Here is a 22092-nt window from a genome sequence, read left to right as displayed (position 1 = left end):
TCCCACCCTCACTACCCTTTCTAATCTGCCCATCCCCATGCTTTTCATGCCACAAGCATCTTTTGCACAAGCCATCACTGCTTCCCTAAAGAATACTGCTCATCTATTCCCTGAGTGAATATGTGAACAATTTCCTTTGACTTTCAAAAGTCAAGAAGCAGCAATGGAGTTCACTAGCTATGGAGATTCTTTTGTATGGCCACCCTTTTGAGGGAGTTCCAACTGGAAACAGGAATTAGAGATATGAATAGATAGATCAAAAGTTTAAAGTTGATTTTTCTATTGCTACATTATCCCTATTCTTACTTGCATACATGTTGTTGCTTTAATCCCATCATCATCATCTTACATCTATGAAACGATTTTTATCTCTTGTCTTCAAATGTTTTAGCACTTCCACCCATACACCAACTTACATTTATGAAACATTTTTATGATTTGCTGATCAACTAAAAACACATTACAGCAATATGCTCTACAAATATTTCAAGAACTTACATTTTTGAAGGTTCTTGACCTGGTAGTTCACTGAAGGAGGCTGAGAAGCTTAGGGAATCAGTTGAGAGACCAGTCAAGGCTGCAGAGGAAGCTACTGATGCAGTGTCTCCACCCTGCTTATGGGACTGTGCACTGTACATTTCTGCAATAGACATTTGCTGTCAGGTGCAAATTAAGGCTGTTCTGCATGCACTTGCATTACAACTAAATACTTTGAATCTTGAAAATAAATAAAGTCACCCTTGTAAAAGCCTTCAAGCAATCAATATTTCAAAGTAGTCTGTGTAATGACAGCATGGCATATGTTTCATAACTATGCTATCTTCATATCTTGTCACTCAAACTTAGCAACACATGCTGGTTATGCCTCTGATCACTTTGTTTTCTTATAAAAAAAAATTTTGGTTTAAGTCAGAAGTATGTGAATGCACTTTCCTACAAATAAGTCTGATCCACACTTACAAATTCATATTCTCAGTTCTAAAACCTCTACACATGCACTGTATATGAGTGCCCATATCCTATCAAATATGATCACTTAATCCCTTCTTCCCTGTGTAATGAACTGATGATCAAGGTGATGTTGCAAAACTTCAATGACACAAGGAATTTATTCTGTTTTTCCTTAAATTGTACTTCAGTGGCAGAAAATGTAGGGTAATACATGAGGATTCAGACCAGACTTTTCCAATAGAATAAAAATCTTTAGAAAAATATACACAAATCTTTTCTTTCCATTACTTTCTAACCATTTCACTGCATGAGTCCTTATATCCAAGATACACTCTATGTGTGGGGTATTCCTAAAAATTCTTAAAAAAAATTTCCTAAGTTTATCCTTCAAGCATAGTTTTGTACTGGCATCCTTGACATCTCCACAGAGCATGAAAAATATATTGGCTGTAGTGTCTAAAACAATACTTGGGATACCACTACAAGTATTAGCCTATAAATGCCTCACTAAATTTTCCTTTACAGCCCATTTCAAAACACCATCCTCTGCTCTCTCAACCACACTCTTTTTATTACCACACATCTCTCTTACCCTTTCATTACTTACTTCATCAAACTGCCTCACACCACATATTGTCCTCAAACATCTCATTTCCAGTGAGTAATGAAAGGGTAAGAGAGACGTGTGGTAATAAAAAGAGTGTGGTTGAGAGAGCACAAGAGGGTGTTTGGAAATGGTTTGGTCACATGGAGAGAATGAGTGAGGAAAGATTGAAAAAGAGGATATATGTGTCAGGGGCTGGAGGGAATGAGGAGAAGTGGGAGACCAAATTGGAGGTGGAAAGATGGAGTGAAAAAGATTCTGAGTGATCAGGGCCTGAACATGCAGGAGGGTGAAAGGCATGCAAGGAATGGAGTGAATTGGAGCGATGTGGTATACCAGGGTCGACGTGCTGTCAATGGATTGAACCAGGGCATGTGAAGCGTCTGAGGTAAACCATGGAAAGTTTTGTGGGGCCTGGATGTGGAAAGGGAGCTGTGGTTTCGGTGCATTATACATGACAGCTAGAGACTGAGTGTGAACGAATGTGGCCTTTGTTGTCTTTTCCTAGCGCTACCTCACGCACATGCTGGGAGGGAGGGGGTTGTCATTTCATGTGTGGCGGGGTGGCGACGGGAATGAATAAGGGCAGATAGTATGAATTATGTCCATGTGTATATATGTCTGTGTGTGTATATGTATGTATACATCGAGATATATAGGTATGTATATGTGCGTGTGTGGATTATTTTTTTTTTTTTATTTTTTATTATACTTTGTCGCTGTCTCCCGCGTTTGCGAGGTAGCGCAAGGAAACAGACGAAAGAAATGGCCCAACCCTCCCCCCCATACACATGTATATACATACGTCCACACACGCAAATATACATACCTACACAGCTTTCCATGGTTTACCCCAGACGCTTCACATGCCTTGATTCAATCCACTAACAGCACGTCAACCCCGGTATACCACATCGCTCCAATTCACTCTATTCCTTGCCCTCCTTTCACCCTCCTGCATGTTCAGGCCCCGATCACACAAAATCTTTTTCACTCCATCTTTCCACCTCCAATTTGGTCTCCCTCTTCTCCTCGTTCCCTCCACCTCCGACACATATATCCTCTTGGTCAATCTTTCCTCACTCATTCTCTCCATGTGCCCAAACCACTTCAAAACACCCTCTTCTGCTCTCTCAACCACGCTCTTTTTATTTCCACACATCTCTCTTACCCTTACGTTACTCACTCGATCAAACCACCTCACACCACACATTGTCCTCAAACATCTCATTTCCAGCACATCCATCCTCCTGCGCACAACTCTATCCATAGCCCACGCCTCGCAACCATACAACATTGTTGGAACCACTATTCCTTCAAACATACCTATTTTTGCTTTCCGAGATAATGTTCTCGACTTCCACACATTCTTCAAGGCCCCCAGAATTTTCGCCCCCTCCCCCACCCTATGATCCACTTCCGCTTCCATGGTTCCATCCGCTGCCAGATCCACTCCCAGATATCTAAAACACTTCACTTCCTCCAGTTTTTCTCCATTCAAACTCACCTCCCAATTGACTTGACCCTCAACCCTACTGTACCTAATAACCTTGCTCTTATTCACATTTACTCTTAACTTTCTTCTTCCACACACTTTTCCAAACTCAGTCACCAGCTTCTGCAGTTTCTCACATGAATCAGCCACCAGCGCTGTATCATCAGCGAACAACAACTGACTCACTTCCCAAGCTCTCTCATCCCCAACTGACTTCATACTTGCCCCTCTTTCCAAAACTCTTGCATTTACCTCCCTAACAACCCCATCCATAAACAAATCAAACAACCATGGAGACATCACACACCCCTGCCGCAAACCTACATTCACTGAGAACCAATCACTTTCCTCTCTTCCTACACGTACACATGCCTTACATCCTCGATAAAAACTTTTCACTGCTTCTAACAACTTTCCTCCCACACCATATATTCTTAATACCTTCCACAGAGCATCTCTATCAACTCTATCATATGCCTTCTCCAGATCCATAAATGCTACATACAAATCCATTTGCTTTTCTAAGTATTTCTCACATACATTCTTCAAAGCAAACACCTGATCTACACATCCTCTACCACTTCTGAAACCACACTGCTCTTCCCCAATCTGATGCTCTGTACATGCCTTCCCCTCTCAATCAATACCCTCCCATATAATTTACCAGGAATACTCAACAAATTATATGGGAGGGTATTGATTGAGATGGGAAGGCATGTACAGAGCATCAGATTGGGGAAGAGCAGTGTGGTTTCAGAAGTGGTAGAGGATGTGTAGATCAGGTGTTTGCTTTGAAGAATGTATGTGAGAAATATTATGTATATTATCCCTGGGGATAGGGGTGAAAGAATACTTCCCATGTATTCCTCGCGTGTCGTAGAAAGCGACTAGAGGGGACGGGAGCGGGGGGCCAGAAATCCTCCCCTCCTTGTATTAACTTTCTAAAATGGGATGGGCGTGTGTGGATGTGTATGTATATACATGTGTATGTGGGTGGGTTGGGCCATTTTTTTGTCTGTTTCCTTGTGCTATCTCGCTAATGCGGGGGACAGCGACAAGGTATAATAATAATAATAATAATAAAAAAAATAAAGACAGCATTGTTATCTCTGAAGCACTATAATACCATATATACTTGTCTATAAGTCTACCTTGTGTATAGGTTGACCCTTGATTTTTGGCTAAAAAGTCATTAATTCATATGCCTTGTGTATATGTCAACCCAAGTTTTTGTAGTCAATGGATCAACAAATTAGGGTTATGAAGCACCATACTTTATGGCATATATAACTCATTTCAGAAAATTCTTACTAAAAAAACATAATATGTCCTATAAACTGAAGTTCACTGAGCCTGAAGCACCAAGTGCCAAAGGTAAATTGTTTACCATTTATTATTGAGGCAAATATTTATTCAAGTCAATCAGAATAGAATATTACAGTAATACAACAGTTTTTCAAATGAAAATAATTCGGAAAGCTATTACAGTAAATCTTTTAAACAAGAAAAGACAGTGAAAGTCAATTGTTTTCAACACGATTTAATCCCACTTTCCACTGTAATGTGTACATCATTTTAGCAAGAATATCACATTTCCATGAATGTATTATATCAAGCACAGTATAATAGAATATCAATGTAATATAACAGCATTTCAACTGAAAACTATTAAAAAACTGAGTAACATCTCTTGAACATCGGAAGGTTGGGTAAAATCTTTTGTTTTTGTCATGTATCTTATCCTATTTCACACTGAAATACATTACATTTCAGTAAACTTACTATTCATTTCTAAGACTATACTGATTCAGGCACAATTAAGGTAAAATATACTTATGTAGCAGTTTTTTAACTGAAAATGATTCGGAAAACACGTACCATCTAGTTGACATGGCAGAATCCTGGTTGCAGAGGCTTTGCCTTTGCATTGGCTCTTCCTAAGTAGCCTTTAACATTACAGTACATTGAAATTGTGTTTATACTCTTATTGTCTTGTTTCTTCTTTTCCAGAAATATGACAACTTTGTATATAATACAATGTTATGGTACTTTAATTTACAAGTATTCATTTTCAAGAATACATGAGACATAGACTACTGAAAGCACATTGTAGGATAAGTTAGTCTACTGTAAGTTGGTGAGCTCCATCTGCTGAAGGCACTGCACAGCTTTTCAATACTAATTGGTACATATTTTATGTTTCCATTGTTTACTGATAGTAACAGGTAAATATTCTTCATGCCTGAAGCTAAAAATTGCTCCTGGCCCTTGCCATCATGCACAGATTTCAACTGAACAAATCTTTTACCCATGTATAGGTCGACCAATTTGGTCTTAAAAACTCAAACTATATACGAGTATATATGGTACCTGGGACAAGAAAAGAGAAAAACTGATGTGCAGGTCTGAAAGAAGAATTATGTTAACACCAAACGAACCAGAGTTTGAGAAAGCACAGGTCTATAAATACATCGAGTTGTATATACCTAAATAATTACAATGAGGATCCTCCCTGTTTAACGTTACAGTGCGAGTGAATGTTTACCTTTAGTGATGGTGTATCATTGGGATTGCAGTCTCATCAAAGGGCTTCTCACACCAAAGGAATTTACATTTACCTATTACTACATGTAGAGTAGTTTTTAGAAAGGTCCTGGGTAACATCAGCACTCTCAAAGAAATTTGTTCTGGGGTAGTTACAAATAAAATAACATCTATAACAAGACTGCTAAAAGGTGTTACTGAACTCCATCTGTACGAAGTTACACAGTGAATAAAAAGTTGCCTGCAGTGAAGTTGTATCAACATCAATAAACACAAAGGAGAGCATCCTCACTGAAAAACTTCTCATTCCAATGAAATCCATCATTTCCCTGTTGCTGATTATAGGACATCCTTGAATCTGTAGGAATCCCATAAAAGAGGTCCTGGAGTTCTATATATCCCTGAGGATAGGGGACAAAGAATACTTCCCACATATTCCCTAAGTGATGTAGGAGGCAGCTTAAGAGGGCAGGAGAAGGATGCTGGAAATCCTCCCCTCTTTGTATTTTGGTTTATAAAATTTAGGACAAAGGGAACCTAGTGAGGAGAGCTCAACCTCATCAAGGAACAAGGCTGGGGTGTCTGAATGTGTGTGGATGTAGTCAAGATGAGAAACCTGGAGGTTCTTGCTATGCAAACAAAGCTAAATGGAAATGGGAAAGAATAGTTTGGAAATGCCTTATGGGTAAAGTTATGGGTTAGTGTGAGGGCGAGGGCTAAGAAAGGAGTAGCACTGCTGCTGAAGGAGGAGTTATGGGAACATATGAAAGATTCTAAGGAAGTAAATCCCCAATGGGTGTGTAAAAAATGAAAGTGGATTAAGAGTGTAGGGTGATTATTACTGCTTATGCACCTAGAGAAAAGAGGACTAAAGAAAGGAGGTAAGTATTTTGGGAGGAGCTAAGTGAATGTGTCAGAAATTCTGATACAAGGGACTGAAAATCAGTGATGGGTGATTTGAATGCAAGTGTGTGGGCAATGTGGTAGTTGAGGGTATAATTGAGGGGCATAAGAAACCCAAAGTTATGAATATGAATGGTAAATAGCTTGTGGAGCTATGTACTGAAAGAGGACTGGGAATTTGGAATACCTGAATCAAATAGAGGATCATACATAAGTATAAGTGGCTGAGTAGAAAAGATGGGTTAAGCACTAATTGATCAGCATGCAAAAGACAGACACTTGGATGTGAATGTGTGAAAGGGAAGCTGGTGGAATGTCTTCAATATGCACATGTAACTCAGTACAAGCTTGTCATCATATATCAAGAGTAATGTACTGTAAAACATTTCAACCAACAAGCTGAATATAATCTGAAACTTTGGCCATATATGTCTGTTGGCTACAGAGTCCACAACAACTAACCTCCAGTAGAAGTGGTTGCATGAGCTGATGCTGCAGATGATGTTGATATGGAGGTACTAGTAGACTGGCGAGGCAACCCACTTCCTCCACTGCTGGTGGCCATAATTTTGGCTTTTTCTACTTTTTCCTCTCTTTTGCGAAGCTGCAGGAGATCTTGAACCTATCGATGCAGTACAGTATATAACCAACTCAAATTATATGGTACTATATTCCACTCCAACTAAAAATATTAACATGTTATTCATAACCTAATCTACAATGCATCTAATTTAATGCTAAATCTCACAATACATAATGTACCCATGACAGCATGGAGAGTTTGTTGTCAGGTACATCCATTATGAATAAATATCTCATTGTCCAGTTCACTCTGTTTCAAAGCTATCACAGGAATAGCACATGCATTAAATGATTAAACACAGATTTCTGCTATATACCATCCTTCATACTCCCCTCACAATAATATACTTTTCCAAAATATTTTTTCATAAACATTACATTATCCTCTCACTTTATTTCTTGCATTCCCTACACCTAAACACATATGTATCATATATGAATATTGTTTCCAAAATTTTAACGTGAATAAAGGTCATAAGAATAAAGGATAATACTGTGCATATTAAATAAATATTTTTTTGATAATTATCGCAGGACCAATTCCTATTAAAGAGATATGGTGTTATCTAGCACCTTCCTAAAGCCAAAGGCTACCCTACTTCCAGTCCCAGAAAAATCCAGACTCCTTTGGTGTAAGATGTTCCTTGAAGTGCCTGTTCTCCCAGTGATGTCATCTCACCAAAAATGATGGTTTCCACTTGCAGTGTAACCTCAAGCAGAAAAAGTCCATGAGCACCAAAGTGTGTGTATGGAGGAAGTACAGTGTTTAGACATCTGGGAGTGGATCTGGCAGCGGATGGAACCATGGAAGCGGAAGTGGATCATAGGGTGGGGGAGGGGGCGAAAATCCTGGGAGCCTTGAAGAATGTGTGGAAGTCGAGAACATTATCTCGGAAAGCAAAAATGGGTATGTTTGAAGGAACAGTGGTTCCAACAATGTTGTATGGTTGCGAGGCGTGGGCTATGGATAGAGTTGTGCGCAGGAGGATGGATGTGCTGGAAATGAGATGTTTGAGGACAATGTGTGGTGTGAGGTGGTTTGATCGAGTAAGTAACGTAAGGGTAAGAGAGATGTGTGGAAATAAAAAGAGCATGGTTGAGGGAGCAGAAGAGGGTGTTTTGAAATGGTTTGGGCACATGGAGAGAATGAGTGAGGAAAGATTGACCAAGAGGATATATGTGTCGGAGGTGGAGGGAACAAGAAGTGGGAGACCAAATTGGAGGTGGAAAGATGGAGTGAAAAAGATTTTGTGTGATCGGGGCCTGAACATGCAGGAGGGTGAAAGGAGGGCAAGGAATAGAGTGAATTGGATCGATGCGGTATACCGGGGTTGACGTGCTGTCAGTGGATTGAATCAGGGCATGTGAAGCGTCTGGGGTAAACCATGGAAAACTGTGTAGGTATGTATATTTGCCTGTGTGGACGTATGTATATACATGTGTATAGGGGTGGGTTGGGCCATTTCTTTCGTCTGTTTCCTTGCGCTACCTCGCAAACGCGGGAGACAGCGGAAAAAAAAAATATATATATATATATATATATATATATATATATATATATTCTGTTTTCCATTTTAGAAAGTTAAAAAATACAAGGAGGGGAGAATTTCTGGCCCCCTGCTCCCGTCCCCTCTAGTCGCCTTCTACAACACGCGAGGAATGCGTGGGAAGTATTCTTTCACCCCTATCCCCAGGGATAATATATATATATATATATATACATATATATATACATACACATACACATGCACATATACACACACACACACATATACATATATATACACATATGAAAAAGTAAGAAATAATTTAGAAAACTGAAACTTCTAGCTTGAAATGAAATGAAAAAAAATGAGTGTCACATAATGGTTCAACCTCTGGCTATGGAAAAGGGAAATGTATAATTCATTTACACAAACGTCAATAGTAGTTCTCATCAATTTAACCACTGTATCAATAAGCTTCAATGTCTAAGCTACATTTTTTTTTCCAATTTCACTATTTTCTTGTCAAAACACCATGTATGAAAACTATCACTCCAGTAACACAACTATAAACATTTACTTCCCCTTTAAAAAAGTTCTGGGGAAGTCTGTCTCGATACACTGCGGGACACTCTACCACCTGGCGAGGTTTGTGTTGCAATGGTTCTTGATTCACAAACGTAGTAGCATCACCCCATTGTTCTCGACTTCCCACATATTCTTCAATGCTCCCACAACTTCCATAATTCCATCTGCTGCCAAATCCACTCACAGATATCAAAAGCACTTCACTTCCTCCAGTTTTTATCCATTCAAACTTACCTCCCAATTGACTTGACCCTCAACCCTATTGTACCTAATAACATTGCTCTTATTCACATTTACTCTCAGCTTTCTTCTTTCACACACTTTACCAAACTCAGTCACCAGCTTCTGCAGTTTCTCACACGAATCAGCCACCAGGGCTGTATCATCAGCAAACAACAACTGACTCATTTCCCAAGCTCTCTCATCCACAACAGACTGCATACTTGACCCTCTTTCCATAACTCTTCCATTCACCTCCCTAACAACCCCATCCATAAACAAATTAAACAACAATGAAGACATCACACACCCCTGCCGCAAACCTACATTCACTGAGAACCAATCACTTTCCTCTCTTCCTACACGTACACATGCCTTACATCCTCGATAAAAACTTTTCACTGCTTCTAACAACTTGCCTCCCACACCATATATTCTTAATACCGTCCACAGAGCATCTCTAACAAATCTATCATATGCCTTCTCCAGATCCATAAATGCTACATAGAAATCCATTTGCTTTTCTAACAGATCCATAAGTGCTACATAGAAATCCATTTGCTTTTCTAAGTATTTCTCACAAACATTCTTCAAAGCAAACACCTGATCCACACATCCTCTACCTCTTCTGAAACCACACTGCTCTTCCCCAATCTGATGCTCTGTACATGTCTTCACCCTCTCAATCAATACCCTCCCATATAATTTCCCAGAAATACTCAACAAACTTATACCTCTGTAATTTGAGCACTCACTTTTATCCCCTTTGCCTTTGTACAATGGCACTATGCATGCATTCCGCCAATCCTCAGGCACCTCGACATGAATCATACATACATTAAATATCCTTACCAACCAGTCAACAATACAGTCACCCCTCTTTTTTAATAAATTCCACTGCAATATCGTCCAAACCCACTGCCTTGCTGGCTTTCATCTTCTGCAAAGCTTTTACTACCTCTTCTCTGTTTACCAAATCATTCTCCTAACCCTCTCACTTTGCACACCACCTCAACCAAAACACCCTATATCTGCCACTCTATCATCAAACACATTCAACAAACCTTCAAAATACTCACTCCATCTCCTTCTCACATCACCACTCCTTGTTATCACCTCCTCATTAGCCCCCTTCACTGAAGTTCCCATTGATTCCCTTGTCTTACGCACATTATTTACCTCCTTCCAAAACATCTTTTTATTCTCCCTAAAATTTAATGATACTTTCTCACCCCAACTCTCATTTGCCCTCTTTTTCACCTCTTGCACCTTTCTCTTGACCTCCTGCCTCTTTCTTTTATACATCTCCCACTCATTTGCATTATTTCCCAGCTGAAATTGTCCAAATGCCTCTCTATTCTCTTTCACTAACAATCTTACTTCTTCATCCCTCCACTCACTACCCTTTCTAATCTGCCCACCTCCCACGCTTTTCATGCCACAAGCATCTTTTACGCAAGCAATCACTGCTTCCCTAAATACATCCTATTCCTATCCCCGTTCCCTTATGCCCTTTGTTCTCACCTTTTTCCATTCTGTACTCATTCTCTCCTAGTACTTTGTCAGTCTCCCGCGTCAGTGATGTAGCTCAAGGAAACAGACGGAAGAATGGCCTAACCCACCCCCATACACATGTATATACATACATGTCCACACACGCACATACACATACCTATACATCTTAACATATACAACAGGAGTTGTGGAAGTATGTGATAGAATGTAAGAAAGTAAATTCTCGATTAATATGGGTAAAACTGAAAGTTGATGGAGAGAGATGGGTGATTATTGGTGCATATGCACCTGGGCATGAGAAGAAAGATCATGAGAGGCAAGTGTTTTGGGAGCAGCTGAATGAGTGTGTTAGTGGTTTTGATGCACGAGACCGGGTTATAGTGTTGGGTGATTTGAATGCAAAGGTGAGTAATGTGGCAGTTGAGGGAATAATTGGTATACATGGGGTGTTCAGTGTTGTAAATGGAAATGGTGAAGAGCTTGTAGATTTATGTGCTGAGAAAGGACTGATGATTGGGAATACCTGGTTTAAAAAGCGAGATATAAGTATACTTATGTAAGTAGGAGAGATGGCCAGAGAGCGTTATTGGATTACGTGTTAATTGACAGGCGCGTGAAAGAGAGACTTTTGGATGTTAATGTGCTGAGAGGTGCAACTGGAGGGATGTCTGATCATTATCTTGTGGAGGCTAAGGTGAAGATTTGTATGGGTTTTCAGAAAAGAAGAGAGAATGTTGGGGTGAAGAGGGTGGTGAGAGTAAGTGAGCTTGGGAAGGAGACTTGTGTGAGGAAGTACCAGGAGAGACTGAGTACAGAATGGAAAAAAGTGAGAACAATGGAAGTAAGGGGAGTGGGGGAGGAATGGGATGTTTTTAGGGAATCAGTGATGGATTGCGCAAAAGATGCTTGTGGCATAAGAAGAGTGGGAGGTGGGTTGATTAGAAAGGGTAGTGAGTGGTGGGATGAAGAAGTAAGAGTATTAGTGAAAGAGAAGAGAGAGGCATTTGGATGATTTTTGCAGGGAAAAAATGAAATTGAGTGGGAGACATATAAAAGAAAGAGACAGGAGGTCAAGAGAAAGGTGCAAGAGGTGAAAAAAAGGGCAAATGAGAGTTGGAGTGAGAGAGTATCATTAAATTTTAGGGAGAATAAAAAGATGTTCTGGAAGGAGGTAAATAAAGTGCGTAAGACAAGGGAGCAAATGGGAACTTGAGTGAAGGGCGCAAATGGGGAGGTGATAACAAGTAGTGGTGATGTGAGAAGGAGATGGAGTGAGTATTTTGAAGGTTTGTTGAATGTGTTTGATGATAGAGTGGCAGATATAGGGTGTTTTGGTCGAGGTGGTGTGCAAAGTGCGAGGGTTAGGGAAAATGAGTTGGTAAACAGAGAAGAGGTAGTAAAAGCTTTGCGGAAGATGAAAGCCGGCAAGGCAGCAGGTTTGGATGGTATTGCAGTGGAATTTATTAAAAAAGGGGGTGACTGTATTGTTGACTGGTTGGTAAGGTTATTTAATGTATGTATGACTCATGGTGAGGTGCCTGAGGATTGGCGGAATGCGTGCATAGTGCCATTGTACAAAGGCAAAGGGGATAAGAGTGAGTGCTCAAATTACAGAGGTATAAGTTTGTTGAGTATTCCTGGCAAATTATATGGGAGGGTATTGATTGAGAGGGTGAAGGCATGTACAGAGCATCAGAATGGGGAAGAGCAGTGTGGTTTCAGAAGTGGTAGAGGATGTGTGGATCAGGTGCTTGCTTTGAGGAATGTATGTGAGAAATACTTAGAAAAGCAAATGGATTTGTATGTAGCATTTATGGATCTGGAGAAGGCATATGATAGAGTTGATAGAGATGCTCTGTGGAAGGTATTAAGAATATATGGTGTGGGAGGCAAGTTGTTAGAAGCAGTGAAAAGTTTTTATCGAGGATGTAAGGCATGTGTACGTGTAGGAAGAGAGGAAAGTGATTGGTTCTCAGTGAATGTAGGTTTGCGGCAGGGGTGTGTGATGTCTCCATGGTTGTTTAATTTGTTTATGGATGGGGTTGTTAGGGAGGTGAATGCAAGAGTTTTGGAAAGAGGGGCAAGTATGAAGTCTGTTGGGGATGAGAGAGCTTGGGAAGTGAGTCAGTTGTTGTTCGCTGATGATACAGCGCTGGTGGCTGATTCATGGGAGAAACTGCAGAAGCTGGTGACTGAGTTTGGTAAAGTGTGTGAAAGAAGAAAGTTAAGAGTAAATGTGAATAAGAGCAAGGTTATTAGGTACAGTAGGGTTGAGGGTGAATTCAATTGGGAGGTGAGTTTGAATGGAGAAAAACTGGAGGAAGTGAAGTGTTTTAGATATCTGGGAGTGGATCTGGCAGCGGATGGAACCATGGAAGCGGAAGTGGATCGTAGGGTGGGGGAGGGGGCGAAAATTCTGGGAGCCTTGAAGAATGTGTGGAAGTCGAGAACATTATCTCGGAAAGCAAAAATGGGTATGTTTGAAGGAATAGTGGTTCCAACAATGTTGTATGGTTGCGAGGCGTGGACTATGGATAGAGTTGTGCGCAGGAGGATGGATGTGCTGGAAATGAGATGTTTGAGGACAATGTGTGGTGTGAGGTGGTTTGATCGAGTAAGTAACGTAAGGGTAAGAGAGATGTGTGGAAATAAAAAGAGCGTGGTTGAGAGAGCAGAAGAGGGTGTTTTGAAATGGTTTGGTCACATGGAGAGAATGAGTGAGGAAAGATTGACCAAGAGGATATATGTGTCGGAGGTGGAGGGAACGAGGAGAAGAGGGAGACCAAATTGGAGGTGGAAAGATGGAGTGAAAAAGATTTTGTGTGATCGGGGCCTGAACATGCAGGAGGGTGAAAGGAGGGCAAAGAATAGAGTGAATTGGAGCGATGTGGTATACCGGGGTTGACGTGCTGTCAGTGGATTGAATCAAGGCATGTGTATGGGGGTGGGTTGGGCCATTTCTTTCGTCTGTTTCCTTGTGCTACCTCGCAAACGCGGGAGACAGCGACAAAGCAAAAAAAAAAAAAAAAAATATATATATATATATATATATATATATATATATATATATATATATATATATATATATATATACACACACACAGACATATACATATATACACATGTACATAATTCATACTGCCTGCCCTTATTCATTCTCGTCACCACCCTGCCACACAAAAAATGACAGCCCCCTCCCCCCGCATGTGCGCGAGATAGCTCTAGGAGAAGACACAAATGCCACATTCGTTCATACTCAGTCTCTAGCTGTCATGTATAATGCACCGAAGCCACAGCTCCCTTTCCACATCCAGGCCCCACAAAACTTTCCATAGTTTACCCCAGGTGCTTCACATACCCTAGCGCAATCCATTGACAGCACGTCGACCCTAGTATACCACATCATTCCAATTCACTCTATTCCTTGCATGCCTTTCACCCTCCTGCATGTTCAGGCCCTGATCACTCAAAATCATTTTCACTCCATCCTTCCACCTCCAGTTTGGTCTCCCACTTCTCCTTGTTCCCTCCACCACTGACATATATAACCTCTTTGTCAATCTTTCCTCACTCACTCTCTTCATGAGACCAAACTATTTCAAAACACCCTCTTCTGCTCTCTCAACCACACTCTTTTTATTACCACATCTCTCTCTTGGCTTTTCATTACTTACTCGATCAGAGCACCTCACACCACATATTGTCCTCAAATATCTCATTTCCAGTACATCCACCCTCCTCCGCACAACTCTATCTATAGCCCACGCCTTGCAACCATATAACATTATTGGAACCACTATTCCTTCAAACACCTATTTTTGCTTTCCAAGATAATGTTTCGCCTTCCACACATTTTTCAACGCTCCTAGAACTTTCGCCCCCTCCCCCACCCTATAATTCACTTCCGCTTCCATGGTTCCATCCGCTGCCAAATCCAGTCTCATATATCTAAAACACTTCACTTCCTCCAGCTTTTATCCAGTCAAACTTACCTCCCAATTGACTTGTCCCTTAACCCTACTGTACCTAATAACCTTGCTCTTATTCACATTTACTCTCAGCTTTCTTCTTTCACACACTTTACCAAACTCAGTCACCAGCTTCTGCAGTTTCTCACATGAATCAGCCACCAGCGCTGTATCACCAGCGAACAACAACTGACTCACTTCCCAAGCCCTCTCATCCACAAAAGACGGCATACTTGACCCTCTTTCCAAAACTCTTGCATTCACCTCCCTAACAACCCCATCCATAAACAAATTAAACAACCATGGAGACATCACGCACCCCTGCCTAAAACCAACATTCACTGAGAACCAATCGCTTTCCTCTCTTCCTATATGCACAAATGCCTTACATCCTCGATAAAAACTTTTCACTGCTTCTAACAACTTGCCTCCCACACCATATATTCTTAATACCTTCCACAGAGCATCTCCATCAACTCTACCATATGCCTTCTGCAGATCCATAAATGCTACATACGTATCCATTTGCTTTTCTAAGTAAATCTCACATACATTCTTCAAAGCAAACACCTGATCCACACATCCTCTACCACTTCTGAGACCACACTGCTCTTCCCCATTCTGATGCTCTGTACATGCCTTCACCCTCTCAATCAATACCCTCCAATGTAATTTCCCAGGAATACTCAACAAACTTATACCTCTGTAGTTTGAGCACTCACTTTTATCCCCCTTGCCTCTGTACAATGGCACTATGCAAGCATTCCGCCAATCCTCATGCACCTCACCATGAGTCGTACATACATTAGATAACCTTATCATCCAGTCAACAATACAGTCACCCCCTTTTTTAATAAATTCCACTGCAATACCATCCAAACCCGCTGCCTTGCTGGCTTCCATCTTCCGCAAAGCTTTTACTACCTCTTCTCTGTTTACCAAATCATTCTCCCTAACCCTCCCACTTTGCACACCACCTCGACCAAAACACCCTATATCTGCCAATTTATTATCAAACACATTCAGGAAACCTTCAAAATACTCACTCCATCTTCTCACATCTCACATTCTCCCTAAAATTTAATCATAGGGAGAATGAATACTTCCAACGGGGGGTATAAACCTTCCCCTTCATGTATTTTAACTTTCTAAAAGGGGAAACAGAAGAAGGAGTCATGCAGGAAGTGCTCATCCTCCTTGAAGGCTCAGACTGGGGTGTCTAAATGCGTGTGGTTTAACCAGGATGAGAAAAAAGGAGAGATAGGTATTATGTTTGAGGAAAGGAACCTGGATGCTTTGGCTCTGAGTAAAACAAAGCTCATGGGTAAAAGAGAAGAGTGGTTTGGGAATGTCTTGGGAGTAAAGTCAGGGGTTGGTGAGAGGACAAGGTCTGAATGGAGAAAAACTGAAGGAAGTAAAGTGTTTTCGAAATGTGAGAGTGGATTTAGCAGTGGATGGAACCATAGAAGTGGAAATGAGTCACAGGGTGGAGGAGGGGAAAAAGGTACCAGGAGCATTGAAGAATGTGTGCAAGGTGAGAATGTTATGTCAGGAAAAAAAAATGGGTATGTTTGAAGGAACAGTGGTTCCAACAACATTATATGGCTGTGTGGCATGGGTTATAGATAGGGTTGTGCGGAAGAGGGAGGATATGATGGATATGAAATATATGAGGACAATATGAGGAGTGAGGTGGTTTGATCGAGTACGTAATGAAAGGGTAAGAGATATGTGAGGTAATAAAAAGAGTGTGGTTGAGAGACCAGAAAAGGGTGGATTGAAATGGTTTGCCTACATGGAGAGAATGAGTGAGGAAAGAATAACAAATATGATATACGCGTCACAGGTGGAGGGAACGAGAAGTGGGAGACCAAATTGGAGGTGGAAGGATGTAGTGAAAATAATTTTGAGCAATTGGGGCCTAAAAATACAAGAGGATGAAAGGCATGCAAATAACAGAGTAAATTGGAATGATGTGGTATACCGGGGTCGATCTGCTGTCACTGGATTGAACCAAGGCATGTGAAGTGTCTGCGGTAAAACATAAAAAGTCTTGTGGGGCCTGGATGTGGAAAGGGAGGTGTGCTTTCAGTGCATAACACATGACAGCTCTATATACGTATATATAAATATATATATATATATATATATATATATATATATATATATATATATATATATATATATATATATTTTTTTTTTTTTTTTTTTTGCTTTGTCGCTGTCTCCCACCGTTTGTGAGGTAGCGCAAGGAAACAGACGAAAGAAATGGCCCAACACCCACCCCCATACACATGTATATACATACGTCCACACATGCAAATATACATACCTACACAGCTTTCCATGGTTTACCCCAGACGCTTCACATGCTCTGATTCAATCCACTGACAGCACGTCAACCCCGGTATACCACATCGATCCAATTCACTCTATTCCTTGCCCTCCTTTCACCCTCCTGCATGTTCAGGACCCGATCACTCAAAATCTTTTTCACTCCATCTTTCCACCTCCAATTTGGTCTCCCACTTCTCCTCGTTCCCTCCACCTCCGACACATATATCCTCTTGGTCAATCTTTCCTCACTCATTCTCTCCATGTGCCCAAACCATTTCAAAACACCCTCTTCTGCTCTCTCAACCACGCTCTTTTTATTTCCACACATCTCTCTTATCCTTACGTTACTTACTCGATCAAACCACCTCACACCACACATTGTCCTCAAACATCTCATTTCCAGCACATCCATCCTCCTGCGCACAACTCTATCCATAGCCCACGCCTCGCAACCATACAACATTGTTGGAACCACCATTCCTTCGAAACATACCCATTTTTTGCTTTCCGAGATAATGTTCTCGATTTCCACACATTCTTCAAGGCTCCCAGGATTTTCGTCCCCTCCCCCACCCTACGATCCACTTCCGCTTCCATGGTTCCATCCGCTGCCAGATCCACTCCCAGATATCTAAAACACTTTACTCCCTCCAGTTTTTCTACATTCAAACTTACCTCCCAATTGACTTGACCCTCAACCCTACTGTACCTAATAACCTTGCTCTTATTCACATTTACTCTTAACTTTCTTCTTTCACACACTTTACCAAACTCAGTCACCAGCTTCTGCAGTTTCTCACATGAATCAGCCACCAGCGCTGTATCATCAGCGAACAACAACTGACTCACTTCCCAAGCTCTCTTATCCACAACAGACTTCATACTTGCCCCTCTTTCCAAAACTCTTGCATTCACCTCCCTAACAACCCCATCCATAAACAAATTAAACAACCATGGAGACAATCACACACCCCTGCCGCAAACCTACATTCACTGAGAACCAACCACTTTCCTCTCTTCCTACACGTACACATGCCTTACATCCTCGATAAAAACTTTTCACTACTTCTAAAAACTTGCCTCCCACACCATATATTCTTAATACCTTCCATAGAGCATCTCTATCAACTCTATCATATGCCTTCTCCAGATCCATAAATGCTACATACAAATCCATTTGCTTTTCTAAGTATCTCTCACAAACATTCTTCAAAGCAAACACCTGATCCACACATCCTCTACCACTTCTGAAACCACACTGCTCTTCCCCAATCTGATGCTCTGTACATGCCTTCACCCTCTCAATCAATACCATCCCATATAATTTACTAGGAATACTCAACAAGCTTATACCTCTGTAATTTGAGCACTCACTCTTATCCCCTTTGCCTTTGTACAATGGCACTATGCACGCATTCCGCCAATCCTCAGGCACCTCACCATGAGTCATACATACATTAAATAACCTTACCAACCAGTCAATAATACAGTCACCCCCTTTTTTAATAAATTCCACTGCAATACCATCCAAACCTGCTGCCTTGCTGGCTTTCATCTTCCGCAAAGCTTTTACTACCTCTTCTCTGTTTACCAAATCATTTTCCCTAACCCTCTCACTTTGCACACCACCTCGACCAAAACACCCTATATCTGTCACTCTATCATCAAACACATTCAACAAACCTTCAAAATACTCACTCCATCTCCTTCTCACATCACCACTACTTGTTATCACCTCCCCATTTGCGCCCTTCACTCAAGTTCCCATTTGCTCCCTTGTCTTACTTTATTTACCTCCTATCAGAACATCTTTTTATTCTCCCTAAAATTTAAAGATACTCTCTCACCCCAACTCTCATTTGCCCTCTTTTTCACCTCTTGCACCTTTCTCTTGACCTCCTGTCTCTTTCTTTTATACATCTCCCACTCAATTGCATTTTTTCCCTGCAAAAATCGTCCAAATGCCTCTCTCTTCTCTTTCACTAATAACCTTACTTCTTCAGCCCACCACTCACTACCCTTTCTAATCAACCCACCTCCCACGCTTCTCATGCCACAAGCATCTTTTGCGCAATCCATCACTGATTCCCTAAATACATCCCATTCCTCGCCCACTCCCCTTACTTCCATTGTTCTCACCTTTTTCCATTCTGTACTCAGTCTCTCCTGGGACTTCCTCACACAAGTCTCCTTCCCAAGCTCACTTACGCTCACCACCCTCTTCACCCCAACATTCACTCTTCTTTTCTGAAAACCCATACAAATCTTCACCTTAGCCTCCACAAGATAATGATCAGACATCCCTCCAGTTGCACCTCTCAGCACATTAACATCCAAAAGTCTCTCTTTTGCGCGCCTGTCAATCAACACAATCCAATAACGCTCTCTGGCCATCTCTCCTACTTACATACATATACTTATGTATATCTCGCTTTTTAAACCAGGTATTCCCAATCATCAGTCCTTTTTCAGAACATAAATCTACAAGCTCTTCACCATATATATATATATATATATATATATATATATATATATATATATATATATATATATATATGGCTATGTTTGAAGGAATAGTGGTTCCATCAATGTTGTATGGTTGCGAGGCGTGGGCTATGGATAGGGCTGTGCACAGGAGGGTGGATGTGCTGGAAATGACATGTTTGAGGACAATATGTGGTGTGAGGTGGTTTGATTGAGTAAGTAATGTAAGGGTAAGAGAGATGTGTGGAAATTAGAACGTGGTTGAGAGAGCAGAAGAGGGTGTTTTGAAATGGTTTTGGGCACATGGAGAGAATGAGTGAGGAAAGATTGACCAAGAGGATATATGTGTCAGAGGTGGAGGGAACGAGGAGAAGTGGGAGACCAAACTGGAGGTGGAAAGATGGAGTGAAAAAGATTTTGAGTGATCGGGGCCTGAACATGCAGGAGGGTCAAAGGCGGGCAAGGAATAGAGTGAGTTGGATCGATGTGGTATACCAGGGTCAACGTGTTGTAAATGGATTGATTCAGGGCATGTGAAGCGTCTGGGGTAAACCATGGAAAGTTCTGTGGGGCCTGGATGTGGAAAGGGAGCTGTGGTTTCGGGCATTATTGCATGACAGCTAGAGACTGAGTGTGAACGAATGGGGCCTTTGTTGTCTTATCCTAGCGCTACCTCGCACACATGAGGGGGAGGGGGATGCTATTCCATGTGTGGCGAGGTGGCGATGGGAATGAATAAAGGCAGACAGTGTGAATTGTGTACATGTGTATATATGTATATGTTTGTGTGTGTATATATATGTGTACATTGTGATGTATGGGTATGTATATTTGCATGTGGGGACGTGTATATATATACATGTGTATGGGGGTGGGTTGGGCCATTTCCTTCGTCTGTTTTCTTGCGCTACCTCGCAAACGCAGGAGACAGCGACAAAGCAAAAGAATAATAATATATATATATATATATATATATATATATATATATATATATATTTTTTTTTTTTTTCAAACTATTCGCCATTTCCCGCGTTCGCGAGGTAGCGTTAAGAACAGAGAACTGGGCCATTGAGGGAATATCCTCACCTGGCCCCCTTCTCTGTTCCTTCTTTTGGAAATTAAAAAAAAAAAAAAAAAAAATTGAGAGGGGAGGATTTCCAGCCCCCCGCTCCCTTCCCTTTTAGTCGCCTTCTACGACACGCAGTGAATACGTGGGAAGTATTCTTTCTCCCCTATCCCCAGGGACATATATATGAACCATCTCCTTATATTTTAACTTTCTAAAAGGGGAAACAGAAAAAGGAGTCACGTGGGGAGTTATCATCCTCATCGAAGGCTCAGATTGGGGTGTCTAAATGTGTGTGGATGTAACCAAGATAAGAAAAAAGGAGAGATAGGTAGTATGTTTGAGGAAAGGAACCTGGAGGAGCACTACTCCTGAAACAGGAGTGGTGGGAATATGTGATAGAGTGTAAGACAGTAAACTCAAGATTGATATGGGTAAAACTGAAAGTGGATGGAGAGAGATGGGTGATTATTGATGCATATGCACCTGGGCATGAGAGGAAAGATCATGAGAGGCAAGTATTTTGGGAGCAGCTGAATGAGTGTGTTAGTAGTTTTGATGCACAAGACCTGGTTATAGTCATGGGTGATTTGAATGCAAAGGTGAGTAATGTGGCAGTTGAGGGAAAAATTGGTGTACATGGGGTGTTCAGTGTTGTAAATGGAAATGGTGAAGAGCTTGTAGATTTATGCACTGAAAAAGGACTGGTGATTGGGAATACCTGGTTTAAAAAGAGAGATATGCATAAGTATACGTATGTAAGTAGGAGAGATGGCCAGAGAGCATTATTGGATTATGTAATAATTGATAGGCGCGCGAAAGAGAGACTTTTGGATGTTAATAAGCGGAGAGGTGCAAATGAAGGGATGTCTGATCATTATCTTGTGGAGGATAAGGTGAAGATTTGTAGAGGTTTTCAGAAAAGAAGAGAGAATGTTGGGGCATAGAGAGTGGTGAGAGTAAGTGAACTAGGGAAGGAGACTTGTGTGAGGAAGTACCAGGAGAGATTAAGTTCAGAATGGAAAAAGGTGAGAACAAAGGACATAGGGGGAGTGGGGGAAGAGTGGGATGTATTTAGGAAAGCAGTGATGGCTTGCGCAAAAGATGCTTGTGGCACGAGAAGCATGGGAGATGGGCAGATTAGAAAGGGTAGTGAGTGGTGGGATGAAGAAGTAAGATTATTAGTGAAAGAGAAGAGAGAGGCATTTGGACGATTTTTGCTGGGAAATAATGCAAATGAGTGGGAGAAGTATAAAAGAAAGAGGCAGGAGGTCAAGAGAAAGGTGCAAGAGGTGAAAAAGAGGGCAAATGAGAGTTGGGGTGAGAGAGTATCATCAAATTTTAGGGAGGAT

The 22092-nt window shown here is 41.1% G+C and overlaps 1 protein-coding gene across 4 annotated transcripts in view; it reads right to left on the bottom strand.

The window, feature by feature from the left end:
* fab1 (fab1 kinase) overlaps nt 1–22092 on the bottom strand; it is a 1098541-nt gene that overhangs the window by 194099 nt on the left and 882350 nt on the right. For all 4 annotated transcript variants that reach the window (XM_071675364.1, XM_071675510.1, XM_071675419.1 and 1 more), the window contains exons 22-23: nt 6960–7119; nt 499–640 (exon numbers count right to left, since the gene is read on the bottom strand). In XM_071675364.1, the coding sequence (XP_071531465.1) occupies nt 499–640; nt 6960–7119 (302 nt within the window). The remainder of the gene's footprint in view (nt 1–498; nt 641–6959; nt 7120–22092) is intronic.

Source organism: Panulirus ornatus, chromosome 1, assembly GCF_036320965.1.
Source record: "Panulirus ornatus isolate Po-2019 chromosome 1, ASM3632096v1, whole genome shotgun sequence".
NCBI lineage: Eukaryota > Metazoa > Arthropoda > Malacostraca > Decapoda > Palinuridae > Panulirus > Panulirus ornatus.
Note: the sequence above shows the minus strand (reverse complement) of the source record. Positions and strands in the feature narration are given on the sequence as shown.